The sequence below is a fragment of the Cavia porcellus genome, unplaced genomic scaffold (genome assembly GCF_034190915.1).
Source record: "Cavia porcellus strain 051 isolate PalLab524CR breed Dunkin Hartley unplaced genomic scaffold, mCavPor4.1 scaffold_12, whole genome shotgun sequence".
Classification (NCBI taxonomy): Eukaryota; Metazoa; Chordata; class Mammalia; order Rodentia; family Caviidae; genus Cavia; species Cavia porcellus.
In genome coordinates this window covers 50,247,363-50,272,538 of record NW_026947495.1, presented here as the reverse complement: position 1 = coordinate 50,272,538, position 25,176 = coordinate 50,247,363, and the positions used below count along the sequence as shown (strand labels likewise).

At 33.0% G+C, this 25,176-nt stretch overlaps 1 protein-coding gene across 2 annotated transcripts in view; it reads right to left on the bottom strand.

Annotated features, from left to right (window-relative positions):
- Psmd14 (proteasome 26S subunit, non-ATPase 14) overlaps window positions 1-25,176 on the bottom strand; it is a 114,916-nt gene that overhangs the window by 5,107 nt on the left and 84,633 nt on the right. For both annotated transcript variants that reach the window (XM_005007675.4, XM_003478566.5), the window contains 3 exons: window positions 19,260-19,367; window positions 13,379-13,453; window positions 11,033-11,158 (listed from right to left, as the gene is read on the bottom strand). In XM_005007675.4, coding sequence (XP_005007732.1) covers window positions 11,033-11,158; window positions 13,379-13,453; window positions 19,260-19,367 — 309 coding nt within the window. The remainder of the gene's footprint in view (window positions 1-11,032; window positions 11,159-13,378; window positions 13,454-19,259; window positions 19,368-25,176) is intronic.

Genomic DNA, 25,176 nt, shown 5'->3' with positions numbered 1-25,176 from the left:
ATGTTTCATATCTACCTAAAAGTTACCTGTATCTTGTCTGCCATCTGGTTAAGACCAATTTGTCTTCATTCACAGTTCTAATCTGGCTAGTCACCAGGAAAAATTAAGAAATGGTAGCAGCAGAAACAAATGAAATTCAGGCACAGGCAGTGTCCTCACTAGGGAACTTCTGTGTTTATGGCAACTTCTGTGATTTGGCTTCAAATTTTGCTTTTGCATTTGTGCTCTTCGGTTTACTCAACCAACAAAAAAGCACTGAAAATGTTTGTGGCTATTCACACTAGAAACGTTTGTAACAGTTTATCAACAAAGACCCCCAGATGGCTATCCCATCATGCACGGTCTGCACAGTCATAAGAAATTCTTGGAATTTGGTTTGTTATGCAATCACAAGCCCCCAGATGTACCCCTATCTTAAAGAAGCTTAAACTAACCCCCTTAATCATGTTTTTTTTTTAATGGTCAAGTTTCTCAAATGGAACATTTACATCAAATTTATGATTTTATTTACACATAAACATTAATTGGACTCCTGACATTTTACTAACTTTCAAAGATCTCCACCAGGCCAATTTCAGTATTCTGAAATTTCTAAACAACTTTATAATTATTCCAACACCAGTTTTTATTCCTTAACCCTCCCTTTGTTAACCTATTTCTTAGTCTACATCTCTTTGACTTTCTTTTTCCCATCCATGTGCCTGTTCAACCTACAATATGCTATGATCCTACGTAACCACACAATTTCTAGTATCACAGATACAGCAATTTTAATAGAAAATAGGGTATAAACTGCTAAAATAAAATATGCTAATTCTCCCCCAGTAAACCACCCCTGCAACTGCCAGTGGATTCCAAGACACTGTATTTTACTTCATTCATGTTTTTTCTTTCTTTTTGCAGTACCTGGAATTGAATACACCGCCTCACGTACGCCAAGCAAGTGTTGTACCACTGAGCTACACTCCTAGACATTTTCATTTTATTTTGCAATAGGATCACACTAACTTGCTAGGCTAGCCCTTAAATTTGGAATCCTGTCGTGTCAGCTTCCTGAGTAGCTGTGATTACAGGCATGCACTAACATACCTGAATCTCATGATTTTTACATTTTTCATACTGAATATGTAACTGAAAAAAACCTGAGTTGCAGAAATAGGGAATAATATCAAAGAAATGGCTTTTTACAAAACATTTGGGAAAGCAAAATAAACAAACATGAAGCAATTAGAAAACTACAAAAGTCTGAGTGTGAAGAACAATAAACCTTTTCCACTGCTATCATTAAATATCAACATATACGTATTTTTATAGATACTAATTTACTGAATTCTTAAAACATTCTACTAATGCAGTTAATCAACATTTTACATATAATGTAGGCATTGCCTCCTTGGAGGTATGTTAACTCCAGCAGTTTTTCTACTGTAACAGAGTTTCAAACTCTTCCTGCTGTCAAGGAGCTCAAGCTACACTTTACTTGCCTATAAATTTCCAATTAAAATGCAGTATGAAGCAAAACAACAACAAAAAGCACTCAAAAAGAATGAAGGGGATACAGATTAATCAAGTGGACCTAACTTTTCCTTCTGGATCTCCTGGGGGAAAAAAGAAGGTCAATGAGAGTATGCAAAGCAGAGCAGACCACACTTTACTCTCAAACAGTAGCACTTCACATACCTGGGATGTGCGAGTGGAAAGGTCTCTAATATAATGGGGATGAGAATAAAGACCAGGTGAAAGGGAAAATATTTTCCTAAGCTGTTAGCATGGCTAAACTCTCAGAACAGATGTTTACAAATTATAAAAATAGAAGAGCATACAGGCATGGTGGTGTATGCTTGTAATCCTAGCACGTAGGAGGCCATGGCAGGAGGATCACCATGAATTTGAGGTCAGCTCGGGTTTCATAATCGAGCTCAAGGCCAGTCTGGACTACATAATCAGATAGTGTCTCAAAACAACAATAAATCTCCTTAATTTCTTTTTCTTTCTTTCTTTTTTTTTTTTTTTTGTCTTTTTCGTTTTTATTGGTACCAGGGATCGAACTCACGACTGCCTGCTTGCAAGGCAGGTGCTTATGCCGCTGAGCTAAATCCCCAGCCCCTAAACAACAATAAATCTCAAAGCTACAACAAAAAAAACAACAAAAGCAAAGGCAGTAGAGCAGACTTGTCAAGAGAGGAAGACGGCCATAGAAGTAAAGGCAGAGACTTCGTAAGTTCAAGAACACTGAAAAAAAGCAGGGTTCAATGAAAATAACCTGTAAAGGAGGTGTAAAGTTAGCGTACTAAAAAAAGTAAACCAATCATCTCTTTTAACAAGTTGGAGATAGTAAACTGTCTTCAGTATTCAGTCCATCATGGAAAGGGCATGATTTTATGAATGAACATAGTGAATTAAGAAGGTTATGTTTTATTTAGTCAATCTTAGGAATGCAAAAGGGGCAAAATAGACCATGATGGGAAGCTGGTGAACATTATCAAGCAAGGTGCCCTTCAGGGGGCATACCATTACCTAAAATTTTATAAGATTATGTTAATATTAGTGACCAGATGCTGATGATTAATAGTTATAATTTTGCTAAAAAATACATGTATCATAGCACTTCACTGATTCAACATATGTTTGTTGAGTGTCTGCCATTTATCTGGCAGTGTGTGAAAGATAAAATAAGACTTTTTTTTTTGTACAAGAGTGTCAGGGCTTTTGCACTGAGATCCATCCCAGCCTTTTTTTATTTTGTATTTTGAGACACAGTCTTGCTAAGTTTCTAAGTTGCCCAGGCTAGGCTCAAACTTAGCATCTTCCTGCATCAGCCTCTCACAGAGCTGGGAGAGCATGCACTGTTGTGGTGAGGATCCAATAGTTAGAAAGGGTTGAAAGGAGACCCTGAATGAAAAGCAGGGATCAGGATGGAGATGTGGTGACAAACAGTGCTTCAGGCCAGGAAGCAGGAAAATGCGCAAGTCAGAAGAAATGCAAGGCTTTCAGTATAGCAACAATTTAACAGTCATAAGAGATAAGGTTACAGAGGCAAGCAGGAGCTTATCCAGATTTAGACTTCTCAAACAGAATTTGATTAAAAGCCTTTTAAAGCAAGATAGTGACATGGATCAATCTGCCTTTTAAAATTAAGGTAAATCCTTAAACATAAATTCAAACACTTTAGAGTACATAATTCAAAAGATATATAGCACATTTGTAATGTTGTGTACAACAATCACTTCTATTTCAAAATATTTCGCTATTCTAACTGAAAACCTAATTAAACTGTATTTCCTAGTCCTCCCTTGCCCAAGACTTAAGTGACAACTACCCTGCTTTCTGTCTCTATGGATTTAACTATTCTGGATACATCATATAAATGATATCATACAATATGACGTTTTGTAGTTGGTTCCTTTCACTTGCCTAAGTTTTAGAGGCTCATCCATGTCATAGATGTGTCAGGACTTCATTTCTTCCATCCTAATGGATGTGTAATACTCCACTCATGCGTACGTCATGATTTGTTTATTCACTCACCTGTTAATGGACATTTGGGTTTTCTCTGCCATTGGGCTATTGTGAAGAGTGCTGCTATGAATATTCATGTACAGATTTTTGTTTGACTATTTCTATTCATTTATTTTGGGTTTATAGTTAGGAGCACAATTTCTTTTGAATCAAAAAGTTAAACTACCAAAATATTTTTCATAGTGGCTGCACGATTTTATATTCCTACTAGCAACGTATACTGATTCCAATTTCTCCATACCCTTAGCACTACTTGTTATTTTCTATTACTTTGATTAGAGCTATGCCAAGGAGAATGAAGTGACGTATCATTGAGTTCTGATTTGTATTTCCCTAGTAACTAATGATGTCAACTGAACATCTTTTCTTTGAAGAAATGTCTATCCAAGTCTTTGCCCATTTGTGAATTGAGTTGTCCTTTTTGTTGTTGAGTTCGAATCTTTTTTTTTTTTTTTTTTCCGGTACCAGGGATTGAACTCACAACTGCACGCTTGGAAAGCAGGCGCTTATGCCACTGAGCTAAATCCCCAGCCCCTGTTGTTCAGTTCTAAAAGTTTTTTTAAAATTGTATTTTAGACGCTAGCCTCTTTCTGGGTAGGATTTCCAAATATTTTCTCATTCAGTTCTTTTCTGGGTGCACAACCAATTTGCACTTTAGAAAAACCATTCCTCAGCATGGAAAATAGGTTTGAATAGAAGAAGCATGGAGGCCAACTAGGAAGTAAAGTAGGGCAAGTGTCAACATAAAGAAGCAGATTAGCTCAAGGATTAGTTAGTAGAATGACTTGTTGACTAACTAGATATAGGAAAAAGGAAGAAGAGTCAAGAATGACATTAGTAACAGAAATGGTGTAGCCATTTCATTAAACATTTATCATGTATCAGATGCTTTATATACATTAGTCAAAATCCTTAAAACAACCTCATTTTAGAGAAAATGAAACAGCACTCAGGGAGGTTAACTTGCCTCTGGTCACACAGGCAAGAAGAAAAGAAACTGTCACTTAAACACAGTCTTATCTAGCTAGATCTCAAGGCAACTTCTGTGGCAATTAGAGAAAACTGTAATTTAAAGTCATCTTGACTAATGATAGCAAAGCGAAATCCACAAATTATTAGATGGTCCTCAACAGCACAGATTCTTCACAGAAATCTTATGAGGAGTCCAATTTTAAAACGTAATAACCTGTATCAAGGGTATAAATTAAAAAGCATATGGATATGTGCAAACACCTTCACACACATGTGTGTAACAGAAACGATGGTTCGATGTTTTGAAAAAAATTTCTATGGCAGAGTGTGCCAATTGTCTATTTAATATCCATTTTCCTTTTCTTTTGTAACACAGTCCTGATTTTACCAAAGGTTTCAGTGTTCTCAGTGAAAAAAATGATATTACATAGACATTCTCATTGTGAAGTGTGTGCATTTGACCGAGCTCTGTCAATCAGAGGTAATCAGGGTTGGTAGCAGACTTATGGAAAAGATCCTAAAGGAAAATGGTTATGTTCCTTTCTGTCTTTTATTTTGTTCCAGTTTTGCTGAATTTACGTGTGATGGCTAACTCTCTACCAATTAGCCTGAATTATGAGGCAACATAAAGAATGAAAGCTGTACAAGGAAAATAGAGCAGACAAATGGAAGAAATCTGTATCTTTGATGACTCTGAAGTTTCATAGTGGTCTAAAAGGGCAACAGACACAGTTTTTTGTCTTATTTAAGCCACTGTTATTTTGAACAAACACAAGCTTATATATAAATAACACTTGCTAAAGGCAAAAACTGAAAACAAAATTCAGAAGTTACATTAAGCACAGAATTCTCCCATCTCTCACCTTGGGGATCACTGTTAGCAACACAGAATGTTGACATATATGTGACATAGAGATAAGAGATCACTTTGAAAAGAGGGAGAGAAGATATTATGGTAGGAAATTTTCCCCCATATTATCACACAATTTAATTTTTAAAATCTTATAGATCTTTCTCTAAGTTCTTAAGGAATTTTATTTCTCAGAATACATGCTTAAGATAGAATATATTGATTTTTCAATAGATGCATTTAAAATTTAAAAATGGCCCCTACAAATGTTACATCATTTATCTTCCCACTAGCAGTGTATTTTCATAAAATTTTTTTCATTTAAAAAAATTTCTAGTTCTTTTTTTCTTAGACTACTTAATAAAGTTGAAACTTTTTCATATTTAGTGCTATTTGTCTTTTCCTTCAGTAAGTTTTTAAAATGCTTTTATCCAATTTATTAGTATTTTTAATACATATAGTTCTAGAAGCGTTCTAGTTCACTCTCTTCGATTTCTATATTTGATTACAAGTATAGCTATCATGTTTAAATAATGATCTGGCTTCTCTCTTTTTATTATATTAGCACAAAATGACTTTCCTGTTTGATATAACTACTGTAGTAAATCAAATTTTATAGTAATACATCTATTTGAAAAGTAAACTGTCACATCTCAGAATTTACAGTTACATGCTTAAAAACAGGCATATTTTTGTTACTATGCTATTCTTAAAACACACTTCTGTAACTCATTTTTTCACCTGCATTCATTTACAAATATGTAATCAAATATTATCAAAATTTAAAAAATTGCAAATGCATTTTGCCATGAATAAATTATGAGGTTTGGAGTAACAGAGTCGTGGGTGTTGTAGTTCAGCAATTAGAAAAATCAAATGAGTAATAAGCAGAATTTCTGTGTGGAATTTAGACTTGAAATTGAAAATTTGGAACATAGGAATTTAATTATTTTCTAACCTTGTCTCACTTTAGGACCTAACTGGCATCTAATGGCAATTACCTTACTTTAAAACATCAACCAATTAAAAAGAATACTATAAAAAATTGGTAGAAAGGGCCTTTGGTTTTATATTTTAAGTGTTACTAAAAAAAATTCACTGTATTTCTTTCAATCATACAGGGAATTACATTCCCAAATTTGGACTCTTTCATATCACAGCTTACACATTGTTTTCATTTTTTAACCAAATCTTACAAATTTTGGAGTACTACAGATTTTTTAAAACTGTAAAACAGGAAAAACTTCTGTGGATGGGCAGCAGTAACCATAAATAGGTTATTCCCTGGCAGTGGTACCAATATGAATTTACTTAAATGTATGTTATACAGCAATGAAAAACATTCCTATAGTCTGCTGAATAATAGCTTAAGCTGTAACGATTTATTTATAAAAACATTTTTTTTTTTTTTTTGAGACAGAGTCTCACTATGTAATTCAAGTTGGCTTTGAACTTACTATGCGGCCCAGCTGGCCATAAACTTGCAATGATCTGTTTGCCTCAGTCTCCCAAGTGCTGGGATTACAGGTTTGCGCCACCATGCCTGGCTAAAAGTTAACTAATGTAAAATGGGAAGCTACTTCTTTTTTTAAATCTCTAGAGCATGAAAACAATATTAGAATAAAAAATTTTCTTCCTTTTTTTTTCTATTTTAAACATACAATACAGCAGGGATTTCAGTTAAAGCACTGTATCTAACACACTGACATAAAAAAACCCAAACCTAATTTCATCAAACCCAAACCTGGGGCTGGGATTTAGCTCAGCGGCATAAGTGCCTGTCTTGGAAGCAGGCAATTGTGAGTTCGATCCCCGGTACGGATAAAAAGACAAAAAAAAAAAAAAACCCAAACCTAATTCTGCTGAAATTTAGTCTATAAGTGCATTAACATTATTTCGAAGCTCAATTCTCTTATAAAACTTGCTTATATACTGTTTTTTGGAAAATATTTTTATAAAATGTATTTACTTTAAAAAAAAATAGTCTCTCTCCTCTTGCCCCTTTTGGTACAGGGAATTGAACTCAGGACCTCATACCTATCAAATCTTGAATTCTAGTGTTGACTGAAGTATTAACTTTAGTCCCCTATTTCTAACTCCTTATTTAAAATTTAACTCTAATCCTTTCATTTCTTCTATTTGTATCTAAATTGGAAATGTTATAATAGTAGCAATGTACTTCTAGAACTCTAAACAGGAAATCATGAAATAACTTTTGATTTCTTCCTCTTCTTTTACTTTACCTATCCAGCCAGTGAGTGCTATACTTTCCTTAGTAATGCCTTTATACTTATTGCCACTACAGTAATCTAGACAATTTCCTTTTGTTTGGGTTAACAGCAAACCTCTTAGACACAGTTTCCCATTCAAATTTCCTCTTAGAAACTCCTACCGTGTTGTAAAATTATGTTTCTAAAGTCAGGATGTATGCATATAATTTTTCCTGATGTTCTCAATACTGTTAGCTTGATTTTAAGAACTTAAAAAAAAATTCCTATTACCCTTGTGTACTATGTAGTCTAGTCGAGCACATTATTCTTAAATAGTTCCTGTGCTTGTTTTTATTCACCTATTATTCCCAACATCCTACCCATCACTCCCCTAAAGATTTGGTAACCACAATTTTACTCTTTACTTCTGAGCTCAACTATCCAGACTTCATAAAAAGTAAGATCATATAGTGTTTGTTTTCTATTCCTGGCTTATTTTATTTATTAGAATATCCTCTAGGTTCATCCATGGTTTTGCAAATGACAGAATTTCCCTTTTTATATTTTATTCATACAGCTGATGGACACTCAAGTTGATTCTGTATCTTTACTACTGTGAATATTGCTCCAATAATCACTGAAGTATAGATACCACACTTTCCACTGAATATATATTATTAGAATAATAGGACTGTAGAACATGTTCCGTGTGTCTCTTCTCTCCCACTCTTTGCCTATCAACATACATTCTGCGTGTACTCATATGTCTAAATCTTACTTATCATTCAATGCCTAGTTCAAATGCTATTCTTAGTAACTTGGAACTGTAACCCAGTAAATTGTGTTTGTATGTCAGAGCCTCTGAATGCCTACAGGATTTTACATGGATTTCTCTATGGCAGTGTTTTTGTAATGTCTAATTTCTTTTTTTTTGGTCTTTTTCACTTTTATCGGTACCAGGGATCGAACTCACGACTGCCTGCTTACAAAGCAGGCGCTCATGCCGCTGAGCTAAATCCCCAGCCCTGTAATGTCTAATTTCAAGAGCATATAAATCTTTTGGATATCTTTGTTAAAATGTAAGCTCTAGAGGCTGGGAATTTAGCTCAGTGGCATAAGCGCCTGCCTTGGAAGCAGGCAGTTGTGAGTTCGATCCCTGGTACCAATAAAAACAAAAAAGAAAAAAAAAAAGTAAGCTCTAACACAGAAGGTCTGAGAGTCTGTATTTTTTTGGGGGGGGGTGTCTTTTTCGTTTTTATCAGTACCAGGGATTGAACTCACACCTGCCTGCTTGCAAGGCAGGCGCTTATGCTGCTGAGCTAAATCCCCAGCCCCGAGAGTCTGTATTTCTAACAAGAGCCCAGATGAGGTTAATACAGCTGACCTGTGGGATAATTTGAATAGTAAGGTGTTACAATACAGACCAATTTTTGCCCGTTGTTCTGGGCAATTTGTCTTTCTGCACTTGTTTCCTTTAAATGAAACAAGGATCTCTGTCTTGCAATTTATATAGATGTTCAATAAGTATTTGTAAATAAAACATTGTATAATGTGTAACTACTTTTTAATATTTTATTTTTATATGTTTGCAGTGACTAATGATCACATTTGTCATGGGGATTTAAATCCATATGCAACACATCAATTCTTTTTGTTTTTGTCCCTTTCACTTCTCTTCCCTCCAACTCTTCTTTCCCTCTCGATTTATAAAAGCTCTATTTCCATATTTTTCCTTCAAGAAAAAAATATATAACTGTATTTTTGGAGTGTACACTTTCAACTCATTAGTGGAATGCAATCTGTATGTATGGACATATGCTCTATACATATGGGGTATGATCATAAAAATTTATTAAACAATTTATTAAAATAAAGTATATACTAGTATTACTTCCCTCAAAATACCTTCTTTGCTTCAAATACACTTACACCATTGTTCTTGCTACTGTCCTAAGCAGTTCTGAAGTCTTAGTTTGTGAATGTCCTCAGGTGCACTGTTGTGACTCCTTCAATATCCTGAATCTACTCAAAACATTTACTTTTCATAATGATTTTGACTTTGGGGGAGAGCAAGAAGTCATACAGTTCCAGATCTTGTAAAAAGGGTGGGTTGAGGACAAAGTGTATTATCTTTAGGAACTGGATGGCAATTGGCAGCAAAACGTCCATTTTTTAAAAAATTATAGCTCTTGAAAACACTCATGAAAGTGGACTTTTAGAACTGCCTCAGACAGTGGCAAGAACAATGGGTTATATGTGTTTGAAGTAAGATGGAATATTTTGATGGCAAAGCATCTTTTATTGTAATAATTTTAAAAATTTAAACATGCCGTATTTTTTTACCAGTTCGTATGTTTAACGGCAACAGAATAAAATGGAGTCAAATGAGAAAGAAAACAAAAAATATCGCACATAAATGACATCCCTAGTTAACTAACACAACATGGGAGATACTTTGCAGTCATATCTCAAGTGTGAGAACAATAAATCTGAACAAAAACATTATCCTGGCCATACATATTCTGGCACACACAAACATTTTTACGAGACTGCAAAGTATTAACTTTTTTTTTTAACATCCTTGCATAAAGTGGTCTCAAGTTACTCTTCCTTACTCTATCTTATTTTGTCCATAGCATGAGTCAAAATATACTATTTCACATTTAATTACTCTAGATATGGCTAGAGTAATTAAATATGAAAATAGTTCAGTATAAAAATAATTACCTTGTTTCCCCTATATATGTAAGTTCCTTAAGGAAAAGAGACTTTTATGTCTTATTTTTTACCGTATAAGTGATTCTAGCATATTGTAGTTTTCAAAACCTATTAAAGCTGGGGATTTAGCTCAGTGGCATAAGTGTCTGCCTCATAAGCACATAGTTGTGCGTTTGATCCCTGGTACAAAAAAGAAAGAAAAGAAAAGAAATAAAACTGTCAAAACTTATTAAACAGAATTTTAAAAATTATATTGAAAGGCTGGGGATTTAGCTCAGTGGCATAAGCACCTGCCTGGCAAACGTGAGGTTGTGAGTTCGACCCCTGGTACCATAAAAAAAATAAAATAAAATAAAATAAATAAGTTACACTGAAAACAGAAAAGTTCATAAAGTAAACTGTATAAAGCAAGCATTATGCTGTCTACATCGCCCTTTTCCTGTTCCAAGAAAAATTCCCTGAATAGTGGAGAAATTTCCAATGTGCTACTATATTACACAGTCTACAAAAGGGGCTGGCAAACAATAGCCCATGGGCTACTTCTGGCCAGCCGTCTATATCAATGAAACACAGCCACCTTTATCTGTTTACATATTGCCTGTGGCTGCTTTAGCACCACAGCAGTGACATTTATAAGACAAGACAGACTACAAAATAAATATTTACTGTTTCATCTATAGAGGCCTATTTTAAATTATTTATATTTATATAATTGCTTGGTATCTAGTCATACATATTAAAAAATGTTAGAAATAACTTTCACCTTATTATAATTCTTGGCTAATTCCAACATCTCTTTTACCACTGATTCATTGTGTTTACAATGTTCACTGTAGTCCTGAAGCGTCAAACCTTCCATCCAACTCTTCTTATGCAAATTCAGCAACATCTTAAAAAATATAAAGAAAACATAATTATTTTCTTGCCTTAAAGATAGTACCTTACCTTGAGAAAAAAATTCAAAAAGTCTTTTGGAATTAATGAATTTAAATTTCATTTCCTTAATTCAAATATATTTTAGTAAGAATTCTCCTAAAACCATATTAGTATAATCTACGTAATGTTTCAACCCCATGGCTTTTGCTTTGTTGTCCTACCTGAAGGCTATTCTCATCTTTGCATGACTGATCTTTCTCCTTTTTTAAGAGATAGATGCTTTCCTTAATCACACTATTTAAAAATGCCACCCTACACCATTTTAAACAAAATTCCTTCTTCCCTTATCCTTCTATTATTTTTAAATAGTTACAAACACCTGGTATTCTTGCTTATTGCATTTTTTTACTGCTAAATAGAAATCAAGAGGACAGGGATTCTGCTATTTTCAAGTTCACCAGTCTAGCTATTGCAGTGGTGAATCTCCAGCATGCGTGGCGCTGCAGGTTATGTGTTATTACTGAAAGCTCTAAAAGGTTCGCCATCACTGCTCTACAACAGTTAAAGTATATAATATATATGAATGAATAGGAAAATTAAAAATTTTATACATTGAACTGCTAATTTTTCATATAATCAGCTTTTCGCATGCCAAGATAAGGAGGTAAGATATCTCATTTACTAATTAACTATTAATCTCAAACATTCCTTCAAATTCTAATATTCTGTCAATAATTTTAAAATTTAAAAGACTTTTTAAATGTCAGAATGAAAAGTCATGAAACAGAAGTGCATCACAGATTTGCCCAATTTGTAATCACATTGGAAAACTGGGGCTGGACATTGTATTAGGGATCATGAAACTAGAAACCTCAGTTTAGTGTTTTTCAAATTAGACTCAAATTCCAAGGACATATTCTTAGACATACCTAACATTGTAAAGTTTATGTTTTTAAGACAGTTTTCTTAAAGTCTTCCTATACAAGTACTCTTAAATCAAAACTATCATAGAATAAGAAGCTTTATCTCCATTCTAAGACTAATGAAAATTATGATGGGGGCGGGGAGACAATGGCTATAGAATGACTGCTGTTGTTTTTTAATTAGAGTCAGTGTACTTCAGAGGCTGGCTGTATAGCCTCATAGAGGCCCCTCCCTCCAAGGGAAAACTGGTTCCTCACTCCATTTGTTCATCACTATACTCCAAATAGCTCTACCCACTAGGTGAGTAATGAGTGGTTTTACTTTTTAAAAAACAAAACAAAAATTTATATAGGACTGTTCTTTCAAAGAAAATCTAGTATAGAACCCCCACAATATTTAAATGAAATAAAGATGAAAATGATTTGATTGAAAGCAAGATAAGTATGGAGAGCCTGAATTAATCTGCCTTTCACTCACCATATAAACCAGAAGCACCTTTATGAAAAATAGCTTCAACTAGTATGAACAATCTTGTTTACTACTGAAGACTTACATGTGAGCTTGTCTGTACATAGCAGTCAGAACTTACTGGTTATCAATAGCAAATTCAGTGTTAAGAAATTTTTAAAAATGCTTTCTCAGAAAGAAATATAAAAAAATTAATTTTTTTGGATGACTATAATAGTAAAGAGGCGAAAAGTGGTTCAGATTATAATTTCAAAAAGTAATAGGTAAAGTTAAATATTTGACAATAGGTGAGAGAAAAACAGTAAGAGAAATCATTCTAGAAATAAACAAAATACAAAACCACCAAATGCTAGATATGGCTAGAGTAATTAAATATGAAAATAGTTCAGTATAAAAATAAGTAAAAATCTAGCCTTTACTTGAAGGCCCTAAATTCTTACCTTTAACTGTACTTAATTTACTGTAAATAAATGGCATATTTTAAAAAAAGTATTACAGAATTACAATTTACTATCATACTGAAAAGCTATATATTTAGTAGCTAAATTACAAAAGGTCATTTTATTGAAGACAATGTTAGAATAACCACAGAACTAGAGAAATAAAACAAAATAGAGTATTTGCTTCATTTCCTGTTTCCTCTCTCAATTTAGTACCTACTAATAAATCAAAATTATCTTTCAATAAAATATTCCTTTATTTTATGCTGTAATTCATTAGAAATACAAAATTATTTGAAAACAAAAAAACAGGTCAACAATTCAAATTCAAATCATAGAGCAGGTAATAATTTAAATAATTTGAAAAAGAGGCTTTGCTCTTCTAATATAAAAAATATTACCTTCTGTTCCAGCTCATTTTTCCGATAATTAATGGTGATGGAGTAATAATGTCTGTTTAGTCCGTGAATTAATGCCTACATAGATAAAATGATTTTAAAAGGGATAAATTAATATTTTTTCATCTAGTAAAACAGAAATGTTTGAAACTGTTGGCATATTCTGTATTCAATACTTTTATAATCTTTTAAAATGAACATTTAACCCCAAACTAAGATTAAATTAAAACATTTTCCTCAGTTCCAAGTTTAGAAATGCTGTTTAATATATGAGTGACACATTCTTCAAAGTATGATATAGAGAGTCCAAATTCAAGAGGCAATAGCCTTGGCCAAAATCAGACTAAAAGTTTGATCACATGATTTAAATTATAAATTAACCACTCACAACTTATTAAATGTGATTAGATGACAGGTATGGGGCTCTGCTATTTCAAAAGAAAAGTCTAAAAAAGCATAGTCACTTGTTTCTTCATCCACATTAACACATTCATGACAGTACTATAATTCATGTATCTTACGGTCGCGTGGCTTGAACCACCATGATTGTTACATCAAGCAGCTTAGTAATTTTATTAGTAAAAAGACAAGTAAAAATAATTAGATCCATTTGTACCACCAGTGGAACAAGCCACCAGACGGAATAGTCATGCATGCACCACCAGTGGGTCAAGCTGACAGGAGTGTATCAATCTGGGGTTTCCCTTTTACTTTATTCAGTTCTGTTCAATTCAAATAATTGTGTCCAGACACATCTCCAAATTAACAATACTGAGTCCATGTTTTATTATGTCTATCTTGCTTATGTTCTTACCCAGTGATACACAGTCTTACTATTGGAATTTTTTTCACCACTCAATTACCAAGACAATCAGGTCAAACATATGTTTAAAAAAACTAAGCTAATGGCCATGGCTTAATAAAAAATGACCCTGGATCTGTTATATTACTCTCAACTGTTCGTTCATGTAACTCTAGCAAAAAAGGTTCAATGGTGTTTAAGAACAGTATTCTGGGAAACCTAAAAAGCTTTCTATTGGCCTCCGAAGGCAAATACAGCTACTCAATTTAGGAATATTTTTAGTAAATACAAAAAACAAAAAGGGCTTTGATCTTAATTGTCAGGAATGTGAAGACAATGCTAAACAAAATAATCACCACTCTCGCGATGCATCTTTACAGTGTAAGTTTTAAGGTGCTCAGACAAAGTAGTAGGGAAGTGAACATTTAATGAGCACCTAGTCTTTGCTTTTACACATCACATCTCTACTTCTCACAACAATCAGCAAAGCAGGGTGATTCCATGTGAATATTGATAAGGAGCATAACAGACAAATCTTAACTTTGTCCCAGTTTATAAGTAGTAAAAGGTTTGGCATTTGAACCCCAGTCCATGTTGACAGCCCATGTTCTTCCTAACATATGATGCTACAATACATGCCAGCAATTTTTTTTTTTTGTCTTTTTCGTTTTTATAGGTACCAGGGATCAAACTCACAACTGCCTGCTTGCAAGGCAGGCGTTTATGCCGCTGAGCTAAATCCCCAGCCCCCAATTTTTTTTTTATTGGTACCAGGGATCGAACTCACGACCACACACTTGCAAGGCAGGTGCTTATGCCGCTGAGCTAAATCCCCAACCCTGCAAATTTTTGATTAAGTCTATACACTTTACAGATTTGCATGAAGAAAAGCATAATCTTATTTCTAGGCCTTACTAGCAAAAATCACCAACAAGTAAAATGTCTGCTAAAGTGAGCTATGAAATCCCACAGGAAGCAAGGATTGATTTTAAAAGGTTGACATATGAAATTAAGATAACAAGAGTATTCTATCCTACCTTTTTCGATACTCGTAGGTGCAGAGAATTAAATTTCAGTGTATAAAAATGGTACATTGTGCAAATCAAAAAGTAGAAATTAAGAGGGCCTTGCTTAAACCATATTTATATTTACACAGATTAGGAGGTACAGCCTCTGAATGGAGAATCTGAAAAATGTCCCTAGTTCTCAAAGGTGTCATAGCCAGGCTGGGAAGAGAAGCATGGGTTGAATGCTCCCTCATCCAAGTACCTTTATGCAACTGTAGAATTCTGCTTTATGCAACTGTAGAATTCTGCATGATAGTAAGGTTAGTAAGAGTTGAAACCAATACAAACAGAAGGAAGCCAGTGGGCCCACAGACAGCCATACATTTTGGAAATTAACAGTACTGCTGAAATATCAGTTCACAATTTGGTATTTAAAGGCACTATCTATCTAGTTGTCAGTTACATGATTGAAAGATAAAATATTTAAATGAAATTAATAAAAATAATGCAAACAACATGAACAAATAGCAAATGTAATAATAAAAAAATATAAATTTAAGTCAAATCCTATACTTAAGTAGTCTTTGGATTTTACATATGTGTGCTCGCAGTGCACTGATCTCAAATCATAAATAAACCAGCCATGAGCTTTTTGGTCTTATGTGGATAAAGTGCACATAGCCAGTTTACGTATGATTATACCTCTGTATATTGCTGTGAAAATGCAGGCATGTTATAAAACACAGAGCTTATGATTTATATATATAAGCTATTCATAGACCCTAGAAGGTTTAAACATTTTATGCTCTTAAAATGGTGTGTTTAGAGGTAAAAATAAATGTTCTCCTTAAATTATTTTAAATTAATACACTTAAAATATAGTGCTAAATGGTATCCATTAAGTCACACCCTTAAATACAACTTTCTATATATAAATAGAACAGAAAGAAAACATGTGTTTTGTGATTCCCTCCATAGTGAAAACTGGCACGCAGAAGGCAAAATTGGAAGAGTTTTAACTAACTATCTTTTTGTCTTTTTAAATTTTAACTGTATACTTATGTCATCTATGCCAAAATTAATAAAATTTCTAACTATAATATAAAAGAATGAGATCTAATTATGAATACCAGTTTCACTGAGTAACACGAGCAACTCAACTTTTTGGGTTTTAACTGCCTTGCTTCATCTGCAAAATCACCATGATAATTCCAGTACAATTGTATTATAATTGCACTAAATTATCAAAAATAACATTTTCCTAATAGCTTAACTCTACTACAAAACGCAACAGCACCAAGGGCTACATTTAGAGCTCAATAGGGAACTTAGCAAAGAGACTGATGCATCAATATTTACCAAAATTTCATAAGGCTGACAAGCAGTCTGCAAATTTATTGTGACCCTTTAAGGATCTGAAATGTCAGTGAGCAGTTTTTAATAAAAGTTTTATGAATTTAGTAACTAAAACAAATGCTTAACTTTGCAATTGTAAACATTTAGTAATACCAGCCAACTTTTTCAAGTAAAAAATAATAGAAAATTTAATATATTAATATAGAAGCCGATAGTACCATTTAGGCATTAGACATATTTCTCAACAGGACTAGTGGCTTCCCTTTCATAAAATATGCAAATAAAAATTGTTTATTAGCTACTTCAACATTTACATCAGTGTTTTAAAACTAACTTTTGGGTAGGTAGGGCAATTTCTTGCCATATAGTCCAGGCTTGCTTTGAATTCGCTATGTAGCCCATGTGACTTTGAAATCATTATGCAGCCCATGTGGGCCTTAAACTTGCAATCCAAAACTGTACTACCCAAAGGTAATCAGATCTTGGTGTCCATATACAGGCATAATTTACAAAATCTGTATTTACAAAGCACAGAACTTGTATGCCAATTTTATGACTTTTTTTGTAATCAATAATTTTGAACTTTCCTCAAATTGTTAGTCCACAGGTAATCCTATTTCCTTACTTCAAGAAATCAGTGTTAGAAAACATTAGTGACCACTAGCATATGTACTAATGGTTGCTATCAAACTTCTATCCCTAGTACCTAAGTCAGTTTAGTAGCAGGTTCCTTCTTTTAACACAAGCTAATTTTCCCCTCACCACAAAAAAAAAAAACATGTTTTCTCTCTAAGACTTCTAATTCAAAATTTTGTTACCATGTATTAAAATTCTCTTACAGGGGCCTGGGATTTAGCTCAGTGGCATAAGCACCTACCTTGTAAGTGTGCAGTCGTGAGTTTGACCCCCGGTACAAAAAACAAAAGCAAACAAACAAAAAAACCCTTTATTCTTTAAAAAAATAAAATAAAATTCTCTTATAGGTATTATCAAATTTAGCTCTTTTGGGTTGCTTTCCTTACAAAGCTTGTCTTACAAAAATAAAAAAATGTTTTAAGGTGTGGCTTTGTTCCATCACTTTTTGGCTTAATCCCATTTGTGTGTTTTAGTATTAAAATTCTCTTAAAACTGTAAAGCACCCAGATAGATGTCATTCTGATGGGCGCTATATAAACTGTGAAATAAATATATTCTAATTAGAAGGCAAAACAAACTAAAAATGAAAGGAAAAATAATGATGCTTTGATGCTGTAGCTGTTACACACATAGGTTGTTTAACTTAGGTTTGGAATCTGCTTAACTAGGTCCATCCTAAATTATAGACTATAAAGGAGAATCAAAAATACAATGTGGTCTGGTATAGAAACAAATAATTTTAATATCAATTACACTCAACTTTTAAGACTATAAAACAGTGTCTTAATTTAAAAATGAAATCTGCAACAGGTGGCTGTTGACTTGCAATTAGTAAAAACTTCTGGTAGAAATATACCATGTAGTGATCATAATCATTTTGGATTGTGAGATGCTACTTAGCCTTTAGCAAAAAATAATGAAGTAGTTTGATGCTAAGGGGTTTATAAGAAAGGTCATTATCACAAGCTAAACAGGTCCTATAATATATTCTCTTGAAACATACAAGTATGGACTTGTCTGTGCCCAGTCAAAATCACTGGTGGTGTGTTCCGTACTCATTACAGTTTACAATTTTCTGACTTGCAAAAATTCTTTTTCAAAAGCAACGTATCTCAATCCTTTGAAACAAAAAACACTTTCCTTTGATGAAAATTTCATATAGTCACATAAGTGACTATGAAATTAAGCATTTAAAAGTACAAAGTTATCAAAGTGTAATCAAAGCTTAACCATAGCTAACTGTCAAAGCCACAATTCCCCAAAGACAACCTCTTGGTAGAACCAGGTTTCAGATGGGATCAGCAATAACTATGGTAATGTCTTTGTCCACATCTCCTATTTAACCAAACATGTTATTTTTGTCCTTTTAATTAATCTTTAGAGAAGTAATTAAACACACAGACATAGGCTGTGATACATTTAAAAACACATTTGCAATAATTCTGCAGATGATATAAGTTTGTATTTAAACAATGAGCCATGTGAATGATACAAAGAAAACATTCATCACTCAAGAGGATAGTGTTTGAATACCAGTATCTCCAACAAAGTGGTTATTATTTCCAGTTAAAACAAAATACAAATTCTCATCAAAAGTAGTGTATAGATGTGTTTTATGTGATTTATCTTAAAGGTAAAGATTATACATAATGGTAGACAGTTTTAAATACTATTGAAGAACTACTTATTGTGGTTTTAAAAAATTTATCAATTTTCCCATTATTTTCTGTTATGAGAAGTGTCTATAAACTGATTAATCAATGACAATAGCCAGTTTTCTCCAAATTAAATAAATACCTATTAGCCCTCTTCTATAATGAAACATACAGAAGATAACTCTGACTATAAAGGTTCTACTATCCCCAAAAGGGTACCTCAAAATACAGGGGGAAACTATAAGTATTCTACTATAAATAGACTCATATATGACCAAATCTAACTTTTACTGTAATTTTATAATTCTTTTAAAATGCAAACATTAGTTCCAAGAAACTTAAAATGCTAAAAATTAGATCTTAAGATGACCTATAGAAGTTTTAAAAACACAAAACAGTTTTAACACATTATCAAATACACTTTTTACCTGGATAGATGGCTTATTTAAGTGACCCAGATTTGAAGTTGTTTGTCTTGGTTCATGTCCTAAGACCATCATATTAGCATTGATCAATCTGAAGGCATCAATAACAACCTGTAAAAACAAGGTGTCAAATCAATTCTTCTTTAAAAGCAAGTGATGATTCCAAGCAACAGTGGACAAGGCACGATCAACTTGCATCTGTTTCTGGCCTATTTCCAGAAAATCATTTAATTATAATATTAATAAAAAAGAACCTCCTGCTGATTGTGCCATCAGCATACCACCCTCTATCTTATAATGTAAGGTGACACCAATTATTGCAATTTTCATGAAGCAGTAAAAGAAAAATGTTAATTTTGCATCTTTATTATTACATCATTACTAAACTTATACCAACAGCCTTCATTGATGTGTATGTGTTTGTAACCTAAATTTTACTTAATCACAGTGAATGACAGAGAAAGTAAAACTGAAAGTGAGCACAAGCTAAGGGACTACATTTAAAGCCCAGCCCTGTCACATCAATTATACTACCACAGTACTTGAAATGACAACAAAATTACAGCCAACAAGGCACTTCCCCACATATTCTCTTCTAGTCAGATACCTTTTACTTCTTGTGACTATGAAAGACTTTATATCTTGTCTGATGGCCTTAAACATCCAAGCCACTGTCAAGTATAAAAGGCACAATGTAAGAAAACCAAGGTCATCTTTGCTTTAAACTGGGAAACATGGTACACAATATGGCAAATAACAATAAATGCTTTTTTCCTCTGGATAGAGCCTTAGAATTCTTATATGATATAATCATCTCTTAGCTCTCACATACTAAGAGATTAACAAGAATCTAATACTATCTTATTGCTGTCACACTTGCATTCATTATTACAGATTTAAGGGATTTTATAAACATTTTTAAACACTGTACCATTTTAGGTAAAGCCATATGAATTTCAGACTGATTGACTCTTTTTTTTTTTTTTGGAGTTTTTCATTTTATCGGTACTGGGGATTGAACTCACGACTGCCTGCTTGCAGGGCAAGCGCTTATGCCGCTGAGCTAAACCCCCAGCCCCGACTGATTGACTCTTTAAGAGAACTTAATATATTTGTCACCTAAAACAGTCTTAAAGCAACGTGATACAGTATAATATTCAGATTCACCTTTGAAAGTGTTGAATAGATTTGCCAATATTTTTAAAAAGCTGTCAGCTAGATTTGGTCTCATTTTAAAAACTATTTTAGTAAAAATACTTATTTTCAGGCCCAGTAAGCATTTCTATGTGCTAGATTTGAAGAATAAGACTTTTAAAAAGAAAGTACTATGACAGTAAATCATTCTAAAGTTTCTTTCCTTCTAATCAGCCTAAACAGGAAACTCTGAATTTTGCTTTTATTTCCAATAGTTCAAATTCTTCCCAAAGATTCATCTTACTTCAAAATAAAGACAAACATACTCAAAATATGAATTAGTCTGTGAAAGTTCTTTTTATACAGTAATTTTAATCTAGACTTTTCACATTTAAAGACAGCAAAAAATGGAATAGTTTTTTGTATATTTTAAATATTTTTATTAATAAAGCAACAGATATATGATCTCAGATATATTTAGTCAGTTTAAATCATAAAACTAAAATTTTATATTAAAAAGCATATAATATCAAGTTAACTGTAAACAACAGAGGGAAAAACAACAATTTTCTTTTTTTTTTTTTTTTGTCTTTTTGCTTTTTATCGGTACTGGGGATCGAACTCATGACTGCCTGCTTACAAGGCAGGCGCTTATGCCGCTGAGCTAAATCCTCAGCCCCCAAAAACAACAATTTTTAAAGAGAGATATACAACTTATACAAAGTCATAATTAAGAATTGTCACCCAAATATTAATGGTAAATTTTCAAGAGCAAAGTATCATCTATGCTAATTGTTCTATAATTCCATTTTAAGATTTCAGTAAAATTGTTTGTAGAAGAAAATCTACAAAACTACAGAAATTCCATTATATAGCACTTAAAGTACATATCTGCTTATGTTTTCTTTCTTATATTGAATGCTTTCTAACTAAAATAGCAGACAGATATTTACATGAAGTCTCTGTCCTATCTCCCTGGAATATTATAAGCAAGTCTGAAACTTCACAAAAAAGAAATGAAAACACCAGTTAAGTAGGTATCATGTTCTGTTAAAATTTAAGGATTTAACATATTGGTTTTTTTTTTTTGTCTTTTTCCTTTTTATTGGTACCAGGGATCGAACTCACGACTGCCTGCTTGCAAGGCAGGCGCTTATGCCGCTGAGCTAAATCCCCAGGCCAGATTTAATATATTGTTAATAAATGATGGACTGTGAAAAATGACACATTTAGCTTGACAGTTCCTAAGTAGAGATATGATAACCAATAGAAATAATTACAGTAAGATTAAAGGAATTTGGTGCTATTACTATAGCAACTATCTTAAGGAAACTTAACATGTTCAGCAACCTGCAGACCAAAATTAGATTTAGCATGTAATAAAAATATAAATATGGCAATATAGTCTACATTTTAATTTCTGTACAATTTCATAATTGCTTTTTCTATTGTGAAAATAAAATGAGTCTGTCCTTTAGAGTAACTTATCAAAACAGACTCATTAATGTCCAGTATAGTAATGAGCAATGGGTAAAGAAGGTGTTAATTATGCCACAGTAAGTTTCAAGAAAAAGCCCTAGTGAGCACTTGAAGGTCTGTATAAGCTGAAGGCTGTTCTCCATGTTTGCATATTTACAACAAAATGATGCAACAAAATGACAGCAAAGTGGTCACTCTATGGTTCAGAACAGGAATGACAGATGTAATATACTAAGCAAAAATTTTCAAGAATTGCAGCATTGTGCACGTGCGCAGGGGTGGGAGGTGATACGGGCGTGCGTGCGTGTGTGTGACCAGGAGGAATAACATACATTTTGGAGCTTTCCATATTTTTCAAATAGTTCACTAAGTAGTTTTTAAAGTGCATATACATTAAAACAATTTGGTTTGTAGTAATTTAACAAAAACAACAGAACAACACAAGAACATCACAAAAATTACTTCCTTAATACGTAACAAATAAAACCACTAAAGTATAAAAAATAATTTCTGGAATGTAATGCTGTACTTCTCAAATTCCTTTGCACGCTGAAGTCCTGTACACCACACTAAATCTCTATTCATCAGCCTGACCATTTAATTTTTTCTGGTACAAGTGCCTTGAGACTTTTCAGAGGTCACTGCAACAGTAGACAGCTTATAACAAAACCATTAGCAGTTTGGCTAGCTTAGGGAAACCTCTTACTTTCCTTTTTTGTTTATTATCACTGCATGAATCTGCAGCATATGATAGTTTATAATTTCTCAAGCTTGTTAAATTCATGTTAAAGGTCTGTTTTCTTGTTGAATAAATTTTGTTCATATAATGCTGCCTATTTCATACACTCAGTCTTTAATAGCACCTTTGGTCTATGCGCAACTCACAGATCAAAACAGAGGACTAAAATAGGGGTTGATGATGCTATTTACATGTGTGATTCCTGCTGTCTTCTTGTTAGTAGCTTTAATATAATAGAAGACCTTGTCTGTTTTGTAATTAACACATCTTTACTGGAGAGATATTTGGAAGTGATTGCTGTGAATATACTGGTTAGTAAAATAAACACAATCACACACCACTTTCTGTTATCAGACAAATTTGTGAATTGTACACATTATACTCCAGATCAACAAACTGTGATATAACAGCCAAGTAGAAGACACATATTTATATAACCCTTTATTTTTCTGAAAATATGTATTCACTCTGACCTTGCAAATATAATTAGCTTGTGGGATGTGCAGATTTCAGTACCATGGTTGCTTTACTAATTGCAACTCTTGGAAATAGATACTAAATATTTGGAAGCTGCCAATACAAAATAAAAACTGTATCTATTTTGTACATCTGTCTTAGCTTATAAAAGCAAAATAGTTTTAAAAACAATACTGAATTCTATGTTTATCTGACACATGCCCAAGGGTTAAGGACCTACCATTTCGTTTTAATGATGAATGTGATTCAGGTCTTAAAATTAACTACTTTCAAATTCAGTTTAATCCACAATTTTTTGGCTTTTGAGTATATTATAGTTCATCGAATATACTATTTATTTTAAAATTTATATTTTCCTATCAACCGCTAGGACAGTGAAAGTCTAGACTAAATTTCTAAAGTGTCAATCTGAATTTTCCAATGCATACTATCAATGGAAGACATTTTTAAAGCAATGCTCTTCAAATTAGTTTACTACAAAGGCATTTTAAAGACAAATGCATAAACACTTGTGAAAATGGTTATTATAATTCTATCTCTCCTAGTAGCATCCAACTACATTTATACTGAAGTCAATGATTGTGGGGAATGTTAAAGATAAACAGGGCAAATTTTTAAGAGTTTATAAAGCCATTTTCTTGAGCTTAAAAAAAAAAAACTCTAAACAATCTGAATCTTTCATAGCCTTTTAGGTCAGTTTAGTATTTTATACACACACACGTGCACACACACATACACAAAACTAAAGTAAGAAAAAAATAAAAGTTTGAAAGAAAAATTTAAGGCCTCAAATCAATTTAAAAACACTTTTTAAGAGAGTAAAAGAATATTACGTTAGCAGTTAGGTTAAATATTAAAAAACAATAAACACCACTACATAAAATAAATTTCAGTTTAAACCACTATAAAAATGAGAGGCGTGGAAAGAAAAGGAACATCTCATATCAAATACCCTTTATCACCTAGAAATGACTAGTTATCAACTGCTTAAGTTGTTTGGAGATTCTTTAAATATTAAGAGTGCATGTGACCTGTGAAACACTGCTGGGGTTTGTGACCATTTCATTATTTCTGCTACCATGCACTGTCACACATGTATAAGAGAAAAACATCTTACGTTTCTTGTAAGCCCATAGCATAAAAAATTCAGAGATATCTTACTTTTTATGCCATTTCCAATGAAAAGCACTAAGAACTAAAACTGACTCATGCCAAATGCATATCACTGAATTGCTGTGATTTCTTAGTCTCAAGTTTGCAACATGAAAATTATTTATAAAATGTCAATTTTAGCTCTGGAAAAGAAATTCCTATGTGTATGTACATTTTCTTTCTTCATCCTCAGAGAATAGCTTACTGTAGCTAGAGATCTGAAATACAACCTCAATATATCGGGGAGTGGAGCTAGCATTCTGTACTTTTTTGGCAAGTGAAGACATGCATCAAAATTCAAAGAGTAAAACCACAAGTTTTAAACATATATTCCTTAATGAAAACAAATTGCTCTTTAGATGTAAATGGTAATTAGATATTTTTAGATTCATGAGAAACACTGAAAATTTACTTAGGTAGTAAAATGAGTTTAGGAGAATTTCTTAGTATTTGTATGCAGTCAGTAGGATATAGAGCTTCAAATGCTTAAAGCAAACAAGAGTCAGAATCTTTTCTAAGTTAGAATTCTGAGTCTATCATTTTCTAGCTTAATGATTAGGATAAGTTATTTATACTTGCAATCTCTGTTCATGTATAATACTTGTCAGAGCTAGTGATAAGACTAAATAATACATGTATCCTACCACTATAATTTTTATTGTTCTTAACTGGTCATGGAGCCATCCAATTCAGATCTGCTTTCCAAAGAACCTTCTTTTTAAAGAAGAGTAGACCAAAAAAACTTCAGCTGTTATACTTTTCCCCTATCTACCAGGTCATTCTTTCCCTGGGCTGCTCTCAACAACTGAGCAAAAAAAGGGATTCCTCTGAAGAGCAACTTTGCTCAAAGACTTCCCATCCGCCCAGCTGAAACTTTCTTATAACTGCATTGCAATCTGAGAGCTTCTCTAACCCAACCCTTTCTTCCGTTTATCCTTT